The sequence below is a fragment of the Ceratotherium simum genome, chromosome 4 (assembly GCF_057802395.1).
Source record: "Ceratotherium simum simum isolate JZ-2026a chromosome 4, ASM5780239v1, whole genome shotgun sequence".
Classification (NCBI taxonomy): Eukaryota; Metazoa; Chordata; class Mammalia; order Perissodactyla; family Rhinocerotidae; genus Ceratotherium; species Ceratotherium simum.
In genome coordinates, this window is record NC_141903.1 from 30,850,920 (window position 1) to 30,863,256 (window position 12,337).

A 12,337-nucleotide genomic window follows, 5' to 3' on the forward strand; every position below is an offset into this window, starting at 1 on the left:
ACAAATTGAGGACAGACAGATCAGACCTATTAAGATGTGGACAGTTTAAAAAAAGGCATCTCTTTGTATATTCACATGGAATGATCCCTAAGAGATATTTTTAAGTAAAAAACAAACAAAAAACAAGGCATAGAAGTATGCAACTATTTTCATAAAAAGACTATATATGTATATACTTGCATAGACATGCAGTTTATCTGGAAGTATATATAAGAAACTGCCGATAATGGTTGCCCCCAGGTAGGTAACTGGGTGGCTGGGGACAGCTATAGAAGGGGGATTTATTTTTTGCTTCCTCTCCCTTCTTACTGTGGGAATTTTGGACCATGTGTATTTATTACTCCAAAGAAATAAAATAATTATAAATATTAAGTCCTAAGAGAAGAAAAAATATGTGGTTTCAAGTATGAAGCCCATATCAAAAGCCCTAAGAGCAGGTCTCTGAATTGCAAGGATTGGTTAGCAATTGAGCCGCTTGGCACTTGGGTAACTCAGTGGAGCTGTGTCCCTGGGTATTGACTGAAGGGTGCTGGTGGATCTTGGAAGCAGTGGATGGGATGGGCCATCAGGTAATATTGTAGAGGTCCCTGGTTAATGGAAACGAGCCTGTGTGATTGCTACAAAACAGAGACCTGGGTCTCACCCTAGGGCACACTGTGCGAGGACTGGCTGGCGGTGCACTGCTGTTGGCCTTTTTCCATCTGTCAGGTGGCCCGGGAACTCAAAATGAGGACCTCCCAACTCTACGAAATCTATGCAGCCCCTTCAACTAAGGACACCTTTACTTGACAGAGCCAGAAAACTTCTCATCTCCCAAGCCCTTCTCTCAAATTCCTCTTAGTAGAGAGATTGTTCTTCTTCTTACATTTTTACTGAAATAGTATGAAAATAAATGCTTGTCCCCCCGCTGTCTTTACCAGTGTTCTTTCTTTACATATGCCCCCAATGAAGAAAGACTCTGTCATTCGTCTGGATTTGCTATTCCAGTTCAGCCACGTAAGGCAGGTTCTAGAGGTGAGTTTTGGAAGGTTGCATTCCCAAAACTTCCAAAACCTCCTGCCTGGAGTTTTGGAAGGTTGCATCTTTTTGCATCTTCCTACTGCCATCCTTTCATGAGGGTGTCTGGAAAGCTGGAAGCATTGTTATATGGCTTTCTTATGCTAAGCCCCATTTCCAAAAGTACCAGTGATGGTGCAGGAGATGGTTAATTTTAGTTAGAACCCTGACTGGGCACTAATGTCACTGAAACACAGAAGCATTGTCCTTCCCTTGTCCTGACTCCTGCAGTCCTGGATGCATAAAAAAGAAAGTCTCGGGTTGCTGCTAATCTTGCACTTGCACATCTTCAGCCCCAGCCTCAGAGCCTTAGGTAGGCAACTGTTATGGGTTGAATTATGTCCCCTCTTCCCCCTCAAAAGATATGTTAAAGTCCTAACTTCTGGTATCTGTGAATGTGACCTTATTTGGAAACAGGGTCTTGGAGATGTAATTAAGTTAAGATGAGGTCATTAAAGTGGGACCTAATCCAATATGACTGTTGCCCTTATAAGAAGAGGAAAAGAGACACGGAGACAGAGACACACACAGGGAAGATGGCCACATGTAGATGGAGGCAGAGATTGGAGTGGTGCTGCCACAAGTTAAGGAATGCCTGGGGCTGCCGGAAGCTGGAAGAGGCAGGGGAGGATCCTCCCCTGGAGGTTCTGGAGGGAGCATCGCCCTGCCAACATCTTGATTTTGGACTTCTAGCCTCTAGAACTATGGGGGAATAAGTTTCTGCTGTTTAAGCCACCTAATTTGTGGTACTTTGTTACAGCTGCCCTAGGAAGCTAATACACCAACCACCTACCATGTGACTCGAGTACTCTTGTTTTTGTTAGGGTGGCAGCACAGAGCAGTGCTGAGGAGCCTGGGTTCTGAAGCCTGAACTGCCTTCTTCATATTAATTGTATAACTACAGGCAAATTTGCTAATCTCTCTGTGCCTCAGTTTCCTCATCTGTAAAATGATAGTACTAACCTCATAGGGCTGTGAAGATTCTAACCAGTCAAGACACTTAGCACAGTGGCTGGCAAGTAGCAAGGACTCAGTATATGTGAGCTATTATTACTATGTTACTGTTACCTTATGTTCATAGCAAATTATATAATTTTCCATTTACAGTTGAGATATAAAGTTTTCTCTTCAATTAAATTTTAGATTAAAGTTGAGTTAATTAAAATAAGAATATTAAATAAATAATAATATAGATGGTTGACGGATATGGTGAACATTGTGAAGGTGGTAAAACACTAATTTTATTGAGTACTTGTATGTGCCAGCACTGTTCAAAGCATTCTATATGTTTTAAGACACTTAATCTTTCACATCCCTCAGGAAGGTACTATTATATCTCCATTTTCCAGAAAGGGAAACTGAGCCACAGAGAGGTTAAGTAACTTGCCCAAGGCCACGCAGCTGCTAAGTAACAGGCAGTGGGGCTCTTGAGGCTGTACTTCTAACCTCTGCACTAAGCAAGCAGAGAAGGCTACTGGCCAAGAGGCCTTCTTGGACCCTCATGGTTGTACAAGCCAAAGTTTGCTCTAGGAGGTGAACTTATCCTGGTGAGCATGGAGATGAAGTGTCACTCACTCCTGCCCCCAGGCATCCCCACCGAAACTAAGCAACTAAGCAATTCCCGTCTGACAAAGTGATTCCTCTTCTCCCAGCTCTCCCTTTTGGATGTTCAGAGCAGCTGCCAGGAGCCAAAGCCCTTTGGGAAAAATTAAATGCCCAATGTTGACATTTAATCTATGATAATGTACTCCCTCTTCAAGCCAGCTACTGAAAAAACCAGGCCTGAGGGACAACTCTATTAAGTGAAAATAAACCTGTTTTATTGTTTCAGGCCAAAACACATATTGGGCTTCACAAACTTATAGCTGGGAACAATATGCTTTTTTGGCAAAGGAGACTTGGGTAATCTCTCCACTTTCACATGATTGAGCTATCCCTCCTTGGGGAGCAGACAGTATTTCATTCCCCAGTCACTGTCACAGTTCTCTCTGCTGACGAAAGAGGTGCGAGGGGACCTCTCCAGCAAGGAAGCCTCAGTTTTTCCCTTTGCTTCTTTTCATCAGCCTGGGTGGAAAAGAGAAAACTTAATGCTTCCTTAGAGCCACAAACCCCAAAAAAGTAAAACTCTGGGCTCTAAAAACATTGATTCTACCATTGAATCACAGAACATGAAATGGAGAAATAATATGTGGATAGTTCTTTGAAAACTGATGGTGGAGAGTGGTCCTGAAGCAAGGTAGCTCAGGGTCAGGACTTCTGGTTTCCTGTAGACTATGTCAAGTCCAAGAAAAAAGGAGTTAACAAAAATATGTGGTTTCTTCCCAGAGGAAAAGTTATCCGACATTAAATATTTACATGAGACACGACAACTCTGATATTAAACTTTCCATTTCCTCAGACTTACAAAAAGCTGTCAGTGGTACAAATCTGAGAGTTACCCAACAGTGAAGGCATATTCTGTGTATTTTTCTTCTCACTAGAAAATTCCTTTTGGTTTTTCAAGATGCAAAGTGTGGGACGGATTTCTGATGACTCCATGTGGGTAAACAACACCAACACCAACACACATGTAACAGACATTTCAAAGTAACCACACAGATTAGAAATTATAAAACTGGAAAACAAACAAACAAACCTTCCCCCAATCCCCTAGCTTTACAGTGGAATAGACTATGGAAATAAGCTGCCAGCCCTGGGAAGTCGCTAGTTTTTGGAACAAAGAAGTGAAACGTTTGAAAGTCCTTAAGTGTCAATTGCCCTATAAAATAATTTTTTATACATTTATATATTTTATATATCTAAGGTTTATTTATACAATAGTCCATAATGACTAACATGTTATACCCTTTTTATAAACATTATTCACATACATGTTACCTCATAAAGATTCTCTTTTTGTCTATTAAAAACACTGTATTTAAAAAGCAAGCAGAGACACATGAGTCTATAGGTTTTCTGCTTATATTTCCATGGAGGAGTGAATTTTTCTCCCCTTCCATTTTCTTTTTCATCTTTTTTCCCCTAAACAACACCCCCTCCCCTGACCCAACATATAGTAATAAGAAGCAACAATTCCAAGAGTTGATACTCAGACTTCATGGTTAGCAAACTATTCTAGGGTAAGTTTCTGGGCTGGCATCATTCTAACCATCCTAATTCATCATTACCTGCCTCCCCACCACCGCCACTTTGGACCCATGACTATTTGGAATCTATATGCTGGAACTGACAGTCCAGAAATGAAAACTTTAGGAAATGGAAAGCTTTTTCTAAGCTTCTTGGTTTGGCTGGGAACAAATCAGGTTCTTCATTTCGTGTTTTAAGAAAATATTTGGTTGATTGGCGTGGCAGGTTCAAAGGAAAAGCTAAATCTTCACGAAACCCTCCATTATAAGCCATGGAAAGTTCCCAGAGACTTAAAAAACAGCAAGTGTAAAAATTAGGAGTGGTAGTTTCCTGTTGCTCTAAATGTGAGAGGGGGAAGCCAACATAAGAAGAAAATCGAGCGAGAAGGCCTTGAAGGCAAGGCTGTAATTAGCCAACGTGGTCTAATGGTTTCTGGGGATTAAAAGTTACATTGCCCCCCGCCCCCCCCCAAGTTTATACAACTTGCTTTTGTGTGGGCAGCTTGCCTATACTTAACCTTTCCATACATCATCAATAAAAATAAAATTCTTTCTAACTCTGACATTCTATAACTTTACCCTGGAAAATAAAGTCATGGAAACCTATTTATAGGTAGGCTATAAGGCCTCATGGTAGCAACAAATAGATTCCAGAACCTGAAGGCAGCATCTCTATATTCATTGCTGCTGAGGCTAAAGAGGAGCTGACCAAACTTGAGTTCGTCCCAGAGGAAATGGAACCAACATTCAGTCACAGTAGTTCGGAGAAAAGGGATGACTGACAATTGGCAGCACCATCATTGACCATGTGTGAGGAGATGTCATCACTGAATTACTGGGTAGATAAAGCCAATACTTTGGGGCTTCTTGTTGCTTGTTATCACCTTCCTCTGGGGTTAGCTAAGAGAAGGGTGTGATTAAGAATTCCAAGTTATTCATCCCATTAAGAGATGGGTGCTAGTTTGAGACCTCATGTGACAGCTTCACATAGGAGAAAACATTTCTGTAACCACAAAATACAACCCTTAACTCTGCTCATGGTTTGGCTGATGCTTGCTCCTGCTTATAAGCAGGGCTGGATGAAAGACTGAGGATGCTTCAGTGCAAAATTATAATCCTGAACTTTAAAACAACCAACATATCCAAATAATGCTGCATTCTTGTCATTGTCTTTGATAATCAGTGCAGCATGTGCTTTTAAAAATGAAACTCTTATTGATGTCTTAGGATAGAAGATGAAAATGTATGGCTCAAAGAAGTCTCGGTATTTGTGAATTTCATTTATCTGTGCAATGTCTCTCTCTGTTTAGCACAGATAATGTAAAATTTGCATTTTAAATTACAGTTTTTTAAACCAGGGGTAGAATATCTTCTAATGACTTGTCTTTTAAGATGACTTATTTCTGAGCAAAAAGGAATGCATGGTTCTAACTAATTTTTATATCTTTAGACTTGAAATAGCCTCTCTGTTAGCGTTGCAGTCTGTGGCATCTCTCTCATAACATCATGGATTTTTCTTATCTGAGATTCTTTATGTACCAAGTCCTTATTTCCCAGATCAGTGTGTTCTAAGAGAAGCCCTCTGGATCAGCAGGTGTCAGGGAAGGCGGTGGGGGAAACAGGATGGAATTGGAGTGGAACAGATGGAGGTTGCGGCAGAGGGATGCAAGATGCTCAGGTGGGAGTCAGGGGAAGGGGTGAAGGCTAGGGACATTGTGAAGAAGCATTGGCCTCTCTGGCTTGAACACCCAAGAGAAGAATATTATGCCATCCCCTGCACGGCTCTAAATCTGAGCTGGAGAGACAGGCCAGTCACAGATCTGGAAGGCATTTGATGTCCAGTTTTTTCATTTGTCAATTAGGTGCCAAAATATGAGAAATTGGCAAGATAAAGTTTGGCTTTGACAATAGAATGGAATAACAGGAGGGATGGGAGGGAGTCTGGTGTCACCTGTAACAGCACATGATTCTTTGCTTTTCTCCATCCTGGCCCACCCCCCATTGACACTATGGGTAAAGACAGACTTGCTGTTTCTCCTGTTACCCTCTGTCTTGGAGGCCAGCCTATTCGTATTCCTGTATCATCCCTTATGTCCAAGGAATATCCCATGGTCCACAACTCTCCATTGAGCAGTTTCCATCCAAGAAGATCATTTGTTGTCATCAGTGTCCCAGTTGTTGCTGGCTCCTCCTGGGAAGATTACCAAGGCAGGGTCTGTGAAGGTGAAAAAGATTTCAGAATCTATTGTGTGTGAATGCAGCCTGGGAAGGACTATAGTTCTTTAAAATTCTTAAGCCCTTTGGGCAGGAATTTGTCTTTTCATTTCACAGAAGAGAGGTTGTGTCCTCAGTTCATCATATCAGGAGGCACATAGAATCTATTTCCCTATTTCTGCTGATGCTAACTTTCGTCTTTCAGTTACGGTGGTTGTCTACCAGGTTTCTCCACTATCAAGCTGCTGTTTTCCCCTTGTGTTAACTCTGAGTTCTTCAAGCTTTCACCCACTAGTTTTAATATCCATTGATGATTCTTGCCTGAACCTATTATTACTGTAGTGATTGCCAAATGGTGATTTTTAAAAATTCCATCATTCCTTCTACATTTAGTAGTTGGCACTCTACTGTAAGGAAGAGCTTTTTCTTCTCCCCCATTTATTTATTTGTGTAGTATGGACTCAGGGATTCCTATTTGATGCTAAGGGTTATTATCCTTTACTGTCAAAAATGAATAATCTGAATCTAATGATGAATAAATATCAGACAAACCCCAACTGAGAGACATTCTATAAAATAAATGGCCTACATCCTTCAAAATGCCAAGGTCATGGAAGACAATGAATCTTGAGGAACTGTTCCAGATTAAAAGAAACTAGAGAGATATGACAATTAAATGCAATATGTGGTCCTGGATGGAATCCTAGATAAGACATTAAAATTTTTTTTCTGTAAAGCAAAAGAGTCAGACAATTTAAAAAATAGTAGGGCAACTGAATAAGATCTGTAGACTAGTTAATAGTACTAAATCAGTGTTAATTTCCTGATTTGGGTAACTGTATTGTGCTTATGTAAGAGCATATCCTTGTTTTTAGGAAATACACATTGAATTGTTTAGGGGTAAATGGGCATTTGTTCTTCAACTTACTTTCAATTGGTTCAGAAAAATTATATACATAATTTATATTAACATTTTATTTAATATTTAATTAATATTGTATATATTTATATATATATAAAAGAGAGAGAATCAAAACAAACATAGTAAAACGTTACTATCTAGGGAACCTAGCTCTGCAAGGTATACAGGAATTTTTTGGTACAGTTTTAGCTACATTCTTGTAAGTCTGAAATTATTTCAAAAATAAAAAGTTAAAATCCATGAGCCCCCAGAATTTCTCCAAAGCCTCAAATATTTTATTTTGATTACAAACCCAACCTGCACCCCTATCACCCCCACATATGTAACCAATGTCCTCCTCTCCCTGTCCAGCCCTTGGCCCCTTGTGTCCTCCTGAGGCTGAGAACACTCAGAAGGACGCGCAGCCAACACCTCAGGCTGCTCCTTGTCCAGGTGAGGGCAGGCAGTTTGAATGGGCATCACAGGAGTTGGCTGCTCTCTATGACTTTGCTGCCAATGCTTGGCTCTTGGCCCTTCTGAGTGCAAATAAAGTCCCAACTGACCATGCTGCAGGGGGACAGGAAAAGCTATGGAAAATTGGTGCAATAACATTTAGAAAGACTTGCCTTCTAAAAGACCCAGCCTCAGAGTTTGTCCACAAGTGAATGCCCATGAAAATCCAATAAAACAGGAAACGAGTAGGAGAGGGAGTTTTCCATCTCCTGTCCAATTTCTTTCATCTGGAGCCTGATTTCTTTTCTATTCGAGGACTCATGCTGATTTAACAGACCAGTTTTCTCTTTGGGGAAACTTTAAGGTTCACAGCCTCATTCTTCATGACACGGCATGGGACAGATCTTCCGAGCAAAGTGTATGGGAAACACCGATTTGGGGAGTCTTACCCAAACCCCCACTTTCCAAAAGCAGAACTACGATCCATGGCTGCAGAGACCGAGTGTACTGAAGGAGCCTGAGCTTTCAAGGAGGCAGCTACATTTGGGCTCAACACTGAGCTTCTCTGAGCTCTCAGGGCTTGCAAATGCAATGTGGCTCTTACGCATTTGCTGACGTGCTCCACTCGGCACAACAGCAAGGAAGGGCGGTCAGAGGTCCAGGTGGCTGCTTTACATTCAGCGGGAGAAGCAGGCATGAATACAAAGTCTGTGATCACTACGATGCATTCCGCGTCCCCCCACGTCAATAAGTTAAACAGAGTTTGGAGTTATGCTGTCTTCACTATACGCCACCAAATGTGGGCAGGAGTTTCATCCTGCTAGTCATGACTTTGAGCCCTTAGAAGGGAAGGTACCTGTGTTAGACATATCCTGCTTCTCTTCCCTGTGCCTAAGTTGGTGCCAGTGCTAATGCTGGGCACGTGTCTTTGGAGATGGGTCAACCTGTTAATATCACGCTGGACCCAAAAATGGCCGCTTTGATCTGTAGGTCAGGCCTGGTGTCAGCAGCTGGGAGACTGAAGGCAAGGTTATTTGAGATTACTGCATCTGGATCCCAAGGGAGGAGTGGAGGTTTGTTTGCTCTTTAACTACATTTATTGTGATGTAGCATTTCTGAGAGCGAGTGCAAGGACAGGGAAGTAATAAGGAAGTAACTGCCAAGGGAAGGCTGGCTCTGCATTGAACTGACCTTCCAGGTTGTGCTAAATGATGTAGAAAGAACTTCAACTCCAAGATCGACTGACATTTTAATAGGCGCCTGAAAATCCCATCAACAGTAGGAGGTGTGACTTTACCTATGGCTGACGCCGTGCAGGACTGGGTAGCAGCCCTTATTAGCGCTGTGTCTACAGGCCAGGGGTTTCAGGATGAGGCATGTAATAACTCTTTGTTTATTGACTGCTCAGAAGACAAATCTATTCGAAATAGAAAACCCTGATGTCTGCGGAAAGCTTTTGTGTCTCATCTTAAATGAGGTGGCAAGCAGTTAGCAGCATAGACTGGAGTCAGATTGCCTGGGTTTCTTCCCAAGCTCCACCAATTCCTAGCTGTGTGACCCTGCGGAAATTATTTAATCTGTCTAGGTCTTTGTTTTTAATTTTATTTATTTTTTTCCCCCAAAGCCCCAGTAGATAGTTGTATGTCATAGCTGCACATCCTTCTAGTTGCTGCATGTGGGACGCAGCCTCAGCATGGCCAGAGAAGCGGTGCATCGGTGCGCACCTGGGATCCGAACCCGGGCCGCCAGCAGCGGAGCGCGCGCACTTAACCGCTAAGCCACGGGGCCGGCCCTAGGTCTTTGTTTTTTTATCTGTAAAATGGGGCTAGTGATAGTGTTTACTTTGTGTGGTTGTGGGGAGATTTTTAAATCAGTCAGTGTAAGTAAAGCACATAGAATAGAGTCTGCACACAGCAGGGGTTCTATAACTGTTGGCTCAAAAGTATTATTATAAATTAAGAGACCTCTTGAAGGCTATTTATTGTGATCCTGCTTCTTGATTACTTCAAAGAATGGAAAGGTGGATGCAGATCATTAAACTGCCTCATTGTCACACTCGTTACTAGAGTTTCTTTTGCCTTAAAAACCTAAGTCTCAGTGTCCTAAGCTGAGTTCTTAAAATTTTACATCCTAATCTACAATATGGGATAATAATAGCTCAATATTTACTTTAGATGGTTGTTGTGAGATGGCCTCTATTATTATTCCTATTGTATGGATGAGAAAATTAAGACTCAGAGAGGTGAATGACTTGCCCAAAGTCACACAGTGAGTCACACTTGACATACAGCTCAGGTGTTCCAATGCTCTAGCCTGGGTTCTTTTTTTTTTTTTTTTTGCCGAGGAAGATTTGTCCTGGGCTAACATCTGTGCCAATCTTCCTCTTTTTGTATGTGAGCCACTGCCACAGCATGGCTACTGACAGATGATGAGTGGTGTAGGTCCATGCCCGGGAACTGAACCCAGGCCACCGAAGTGGAGCATGTTGAACTTAACTACTAGGCCACCAGGGCTGGCCCTAGCCTGGGATCTTAACTAGTGTGCCAGAGAAAGGTGGGGGGAAGAGAGAGTAGGGGAGGAGAAGGAGGAGGAGGAGGAAAAGCAGGAGAAGAAGGATGAGGGTGGGGGCAGAGAGACTTGTAGTTAATAATAAGTATTTTTGGAATGAGCATGGAAATTCAATAAATATGTCCTAAGGATAACAAAGCAGATGACATTTCATGCCTTGTCTACACAATTCCAAACAACCATTTCGACTGCTTAAAAAATATGCCAGATTGTTTTTAGCTTGCTGCATAGTCATTACTTTAAAGAGCTGTGAGGGCCAGTCCCCTTGGAAGGTGAGTTCTTCAGACCCCACAGCCCTGGAATGCTAGTGGTTAAGCTAAGCACCTTGTTTTAGAGATGGAGAATGGGGCTGGAGAAAAGGGAAGTAACTTGTCTCTATGCTTGTGGCATCTCCCATAAGTTCATCCTTCCTCCGAAGGTCCTTCTTGGCAGGAAAAAAGAGGATTCATCTATTTTCCGATTGTTCATTCAACATGTATTTATTGTATGATCAAAAACGTTTGATGAATGAATTTCCTAGACATTTTGAGCTTGTTTCTGTTCACCTTGCCACGCAGCGTATCTGGTTCCTTCTCAATCTTCAAATATAAGTTCAAGTGTCACCTCCTTGGAGAAACCTTTCCTGGCTGCCCTACCTAATGTAGCTCCTACCCCTCAGCCATTCTCTGTCCCATCACTTTGTTTCCTTTATAACATCTGTCATATAGAAAGATCCTGCATGTTTAATTGTTTACCATTTACTCCCCTTCACGAAGGCAGGGACCTTACTTGCATTATTCACTGCTGTATCCCAACTGTATGGAACAAAACCTCGCACGCAGTAGATGCTCAGTCAATATTTGTTGAATGAAAATGTATGAATAAATGAATGAGATGACATTGATTTTTACCCATGAAGAAAACATTCTGTGACTTTAAATGGAGATGGAGTGAGAGCTGGGATGTTGGCCTGAGGCCCCTTGGTCATAATGGCCTGTCCAGCAGGGGTTTAACTAATCAGCACAGGCATTTCCTGAATTACAGTATGCCAGGAACATTTAATTTCTGTTAATTGGCACGAAAGAGGAGGGGTTGTTATCGAAATCACCAGCCAGCTGGAAGCATGGCTGTGTCAGACCTATTTGCAAATCAGAATGGACATTTCATAAACCCTGTCAACCTTGGGAAGCTGCAAGTCCCTAGAGGGGCAGCACCAATGTGCACACTGGCCGCATTCAGGGTCACAGACAACCCTAAACCTTAAACCTTCAACAGACGAGGAGGTAAGGTGGTAGAGACAACCAGAAGGGAAAAGACTGATGAGGGTTACGGTATAGGATGCATTTAAAAATAATTGTCATATTGCCTCAACCCTGGCGCCATTTACCAGCTTATCCAAAAGGTGAAGAGAGCCAAGAAGCTTAGATTTCTAGTCTTATGGAGCCAGCCCCACTGCTTCCTTACTGTGACCTTAGACAAGTGACTTGTCCTCTGAGCCTCAGTTGTTTGATCTATAAACAGGAGACAGTAACACTCAACTCATAGGATTGTTGTGAGGATTAAATGAGAAAATGCATGTCAGTAATAATGATAGCTAACATTACGGAGCATTTTCCATGTGGGCACTGGGCTAATGACTTTGTGTCCATTATCTCATTTAACCCCCACCAACCCACTCAAGGAAAGCGCAGTCAGTCCCTGCATTTTACAGGCAAGGGAATGAGAGGTTGGGGAGATTAAATGACTTGCCCATAATGACACAGGGATGAAATGCAGAGCCTGGATTTGAATCCAGGACTCACTGTGCTCTTAACCACCCGTAACTGACCCTCTAAAGGGCTTAGCTAGTACCCGGCATTTAGTACACGTCTAATGCATGGCAGCTAGTAAGATTCTGTTCTTATATTTAGCATTTCTCCTGCTTTCAAGCCTTTGTCCTGCCTGCAAACTTCTGCAACAACTCCCACTTCTAGGCTCCTTCTGCACACCAGCATCTGGCCTACTTGTCTCACTGAATCTTCCCAATAACCCTAGGAAGTGC

At 42.2% G+C, this 12,337-nt stretch overlaps 2 protein-coding genes across 3 annotated transcripts in view; one reads left to right on the forward strand and one right to left on the reverse strand.

Annotated features, from left to right (window-relative positions):
- Positions 1-5,824, forward strand: part of PLAC8L1 (PLAC8 like 1) — a 32,581-nt gene extending 26,757 nt beyond the window's left edge. Inside the window, exon 4 of the mRNA XM_004420034.2 lies at positions 649-5,824. Within this exon, the coding sequence (XP_004420091.1) occupies positions 649-789 (141 nt within the window). The 3' untranslated portion in view covers positions 790-5,824. The remainder of the gene's footprint in view (positions 1-648) is intronic.
- A 99-nt stretch (positions 5,825-5,923) lies between these two features.
- SH3RF2 (SH3 domain containing ring finger 2) overlaps positions 5,924-12,337 on the reverse strand; it is a 132,567-nt gene continuing 126,153 nt past the window's right edge. For both annotated transcript variants that reach the window (XM_014794855.2, XM_014794848.2), the window contains exon 11: positions 5,924-6,396. The gene's annotated coding sequence lies outside the window, so the exon portion shown is untranslated. The remainder of the gene's footprint in view (positions 6,397-12,337) is intronic.